This window comes from Monoraphidium neglectum, assembly GCF_000611645.1.
Source record: "Monoraphidium neglectum strain SAG 48.87 unplaced genomic scaffold scaffold04312, whole genome shotgun sequence".
Lineage (NCBI taxonomy): Eukaryota > Viridiplantae > Chlorophyta > Chlorophyceae > Sphaeropleales > Selenastraceae > Monoraphidium > Monoraphidium neglectum.
The window spans coordinates 1-3,559 of NW_014009317.1; the positions used below are offsets into that span (position 1 = coordinate 1).

Here is a 3,559-nt window from a genome sequence, read left to right on the forward strand (position 1 = left end):
GTCGCGGTCGGGTCAAGGGCAGAGCGAGCGGGCCGCTTGGTGTTGCTGAGATGCAGGTTGGATGAGGACGTGCGTCGCAGGCACGGCCCCCTGTCAGGCCCCCAGCCCAAGTCAGAAGGGGGCGCAGCGAGCACAACACGCCTGATGCGGTCAGCGCCTGAGGGGCCGGTGAGCCTGCACCTCGTTTAGAAATCAAAATCAGAGCTGAGCCTGCCAGGGCCCCTTGGGTTGCACTGGGCGCAGCCGAGCCGCCGCTGCCGCTCCGGTTGTGCGAGCTCCAGCCGTGCGGCCGGCCCCCAGCCCCAGCTCACTTGTAGCGCCACTCCTCGTCGTACTCGCCGCGCGCTATGGACAGGATGTGGGCCGCCATCACGTTGGAGGTGCCCGGGTAGATGCCCGCGGTGGTGAGCCCGGGGACGCCCGCGGCCGCGGCACGGTCAGAGTACGCCTTGACCCTACGGTTTGAGAAGTAGTGGTTTGTTGTAGGAGAGGGGGCCTCAGGATGGGATGCGAGCAGGAGACACGAGACGGGGGTGTGCTGGGTGTTGAGTGTTTGGAGGGGGGAGTTGAGCAACGGATGACCAAAGGCTTGGGGTGGAAAGGTCGGGGCGTGGCTCAAAGGGCGGGTAGGACGTGCGCCTTGGTAAAATTTTCATGTGTCACGTATCGAGCCCATATGGTGTGAACAGAGTTCCCGGATACATTTCAAAGCGACGGCTTGTCGCGGGTCGCCGCGCTGTGCGCTGCGGCGCCGGCCGTGCCGACATCCATGCAGGGCGCAGCCGTCAGGCCTCCTAACGCGTCCAACCAGCCGCGCCCAAGCGCAGCCGCCACAAACGCAGTATGGTTTCAGCCCGAGCCACCACCAAGCGCGCGGCTATGCGAACCGCGCCGTGTGCGGCGCCATGCCCCTATGAAGCTTCGGCGGCCCCGGCCACGTCGCATAACCGCGTGCCCAGGCCTCTCACAGCCCCCAAAAGGCCACCCCCCTGCTCTTCGTCATCGACGGCCGCCCGCTAGCTGCATATGTGGAAGTCATGTGTGTGATGCGCTCACCCCTCGCTGTAGGTGGTGTCGTCGCAGACGTCCATGTATGGGATCTTGAGATCTATGGCCGCCTCGACAACGTTGAAGTTTGACGACCGCTGGAACGGGCCCGCGGTGTGCACGACCAGGTCGGCGCCCGCGATGGTGGCCTGGGGTGGTGTCAATCGGTTGCGAAAACTGAGATTTGACCCGAGAAGGGTTGGGGCGCTGGGCGCTTTGTTGAGTGCGGATCACTGCCCAGCGCCCGGTCAGTCCACGGTCAGCTGCCTGGCGCCGAGGCGGCCTCCGCCTGGTCCTCCGGCTGGTCATTCCAATGTGATTACGATAATAAATGACCGATGCAGCACCGCTGTGGACTTACCTTGACGGCCTCGAGGTCGGTGATGTCGCATGGGACAAACCGCGCCCCCTGCAGCCGCGGCCGCAGCTGCACGATCTTCTCAAAGTTCTCCCGAGTCCTGCCTGACACGGAGACGTCGTACTGGTCACCGAAGTTCTCCAGGAGCGAGGACGCGGTCGCTGAGCCCACCCGGCCAGTGCCACCGACCACTATGACCTTCTTTTTGTCCGCCGCATCACAAACTACAATCCTGCTGCGGTTGATTGCTGAACGCCGGGTGCTGGGGGCCGATGAGACGGCCCTGGGCCGAGCCTGCAGGTGCATTGCGCAGAGATCGAGTGGCTCGGAGCACACGGTGACCTTGTGCAGGACGCCGCGATTGATTTTGAAAAGCGCCCGGATATTCACGGCGTGTCAAAGGGGACTCCATGCGAGCCCGTTCCTTGGAATCACTGCGTCGCGCCTCTTCGGCACCCGCTGCAGGCGCTGCGTGCTCTGACTGGTCAGCGCAGCGTCGCCGCGACGTCGACACTTCGTCACGCCCCTCCGTCTGTGGATTTAAAGCGTCCGTAGATTTAAATCGCCCTTGATACTGTGATGCTAAAGGCCACCGAGGCGCTGCGGACCGTAGCACATCTCTCCCTGCCGGCACATCCACCGATGCATACAACCTGGTGACCCAGATAGGTCACAAGGCAGGCATGCCGCTTCTGCTGCAAACACTCCATACTTCACGCCTTTAATTTGGTACATGTGTTCCTTTGCAGGCTGCCTGTGCCAGTCACCAAGTGCAAAAATTGACACGGCCCAGAATGTGGCTGCATTGGCTGCACTCTGCCGGCGATTACTTGAGATAACAGTTGCTGCTGGCAATCACATTTCATCATGAATGCTCGAGAATTTCCACTGTTCCAGCATCGCCACAAAAATCAGGCTCACATTGGCCATCATTGCCACGGTTCAGGCTCACAAGTTGGGTTGATGAGTTTTCACAAAAGCTAGGGTCATGCGAATGCAGCTCCACCTGAACGGCCACAAAGCAAGCAACACCCATATTCCTTGGCAGCTGTCCAAGAGCTGTACCATCTGGGAGGCTATTGCCGATTGTGATGACAGGACGAAGGAGGCAGTGCATGTGTGTACACATGAGGATCGTGTCCCTGTCATTTACAGCTGGGATCCCCTGGGCAGGGCGTTGCGCGGTGGAAGACGTTTGCATAGCTGCTGTTTGATAGCCTCACAGCAAACAGGTTTGTGAAGAAGTTCTGCGCTTGGGCACAGGGTGGCGGCGACATTGTGTTGTGGCTGAAGTGTTACAACAGTCAGCTGCCCTCGCTCTCGTAAGCAATGGCCACTGGCCGCCGCGCCGCCGCCCGCTTTCTCTGCGCCTCGGCGGCGCCGGGCGCCCCTGCCCCGTCGCCATCGGCGCCGCCGCCCGCACAGCCCCCGCCGCCGCAGCATCCGTCTGCCCGCCGCGCCGCAGCCGCCGCCGCTACTCCCTCTTCTCCTACCACTGCCGCAGCGCCGCCCGCCTTGCACTCGCTGCCCCGGCCCGAATCGCAGCCGTGCAGCCCCCCTCTGCCGCCCTCTCCCGCTCCTCCCGCCGCAGCCGCGCCTGCTGCTGCTGCGCCCGCCGCTGCCGCCCCCGCCCTGCCGCCGCCCTTGACCTTGGATATCCCCAGCCGAGGCAGCCCCTTGTTGAGCCCCTCCAGCAGCAGGCACGCCTTGCACACCGGCTGACTGCTGATGCTGCCGCACCGCTCGCAGTCGCGCGGCCCCGGCGCCGGCGCCGGCGCCGCCGCTGCCGACGCTGCCCCACATCCGTGCCCGCCGCCGCCGCCGCTGCTGCTGCTGCCGTTGGCGGCGCCGCCCAGGGTGACGGTCCAGCTTTCGGCGGAGTGGATGAGGTCGATGATGGCGGAGGGCCGGCAGGCCTGCGGGGGGCGGGGGACGCAGAGGGGAATGATTGCCTCGCAGTCAGCGCGGCTCCCGTCTTGCGTTGACCACGATCTATCAAATGGTCACTTTAATAAAAGCCCCCATTCATGCTCGCATGCAGATTTGCCCCGCACACAACACCAAAAGACCTGCCCCTAGATTCACAGACCATGGCAAGATCCTAGGATTTAGGGCGACCAGGCCGTCCCTCCCCTCTCCGCCCCTACCCAACCC

The 3,559-nt window shown here is 63.6% G+C and overlaps 2 protein-coding genes across 2 annotated transcripts in view; both read right to left on the minus strand.

Annotated features, from left to right (window-relative positions):
* Nucleotides 1-307: 307 nt before the first annotated feature.
* Nucleotides 308-1,711, minus strand: MNEG_14183 (hypothetical protein; the record flags this gene model as incomplete). The annotated part of the gene is made up of 3 exons (XM_014037344.1): nt 308-455; nt 1,057-1,196; nt 1,409-1,711. 3 exons carry the CDS (start codon nt 1,709-1,711, stop codon nt 308-310), a joined length of 591 nt encoding a protein of 196 aa, XP_013892798.1.
* Nucleotides 1,712-2,709: 998 nt separating this feature from the next.
* Nucleotides 2,710-3,559, minus strand: part of MNEG_14184 (hypothetical protein) — a gene marked incomplete at both ends in the record, with an annotated part of 1,655 nt that continues 805 nt past the window's right edge. Inside the window, one exon of the mRNA XM_014037345.1 lies at nt 2,710-3,321. Within this exon, the coding sequence (XP_013892799.1) occupies nt 2,710-3,321 (612 nt within the window). The remainder of the gene's footprint in view (nt 3,322-3,559) is intronic.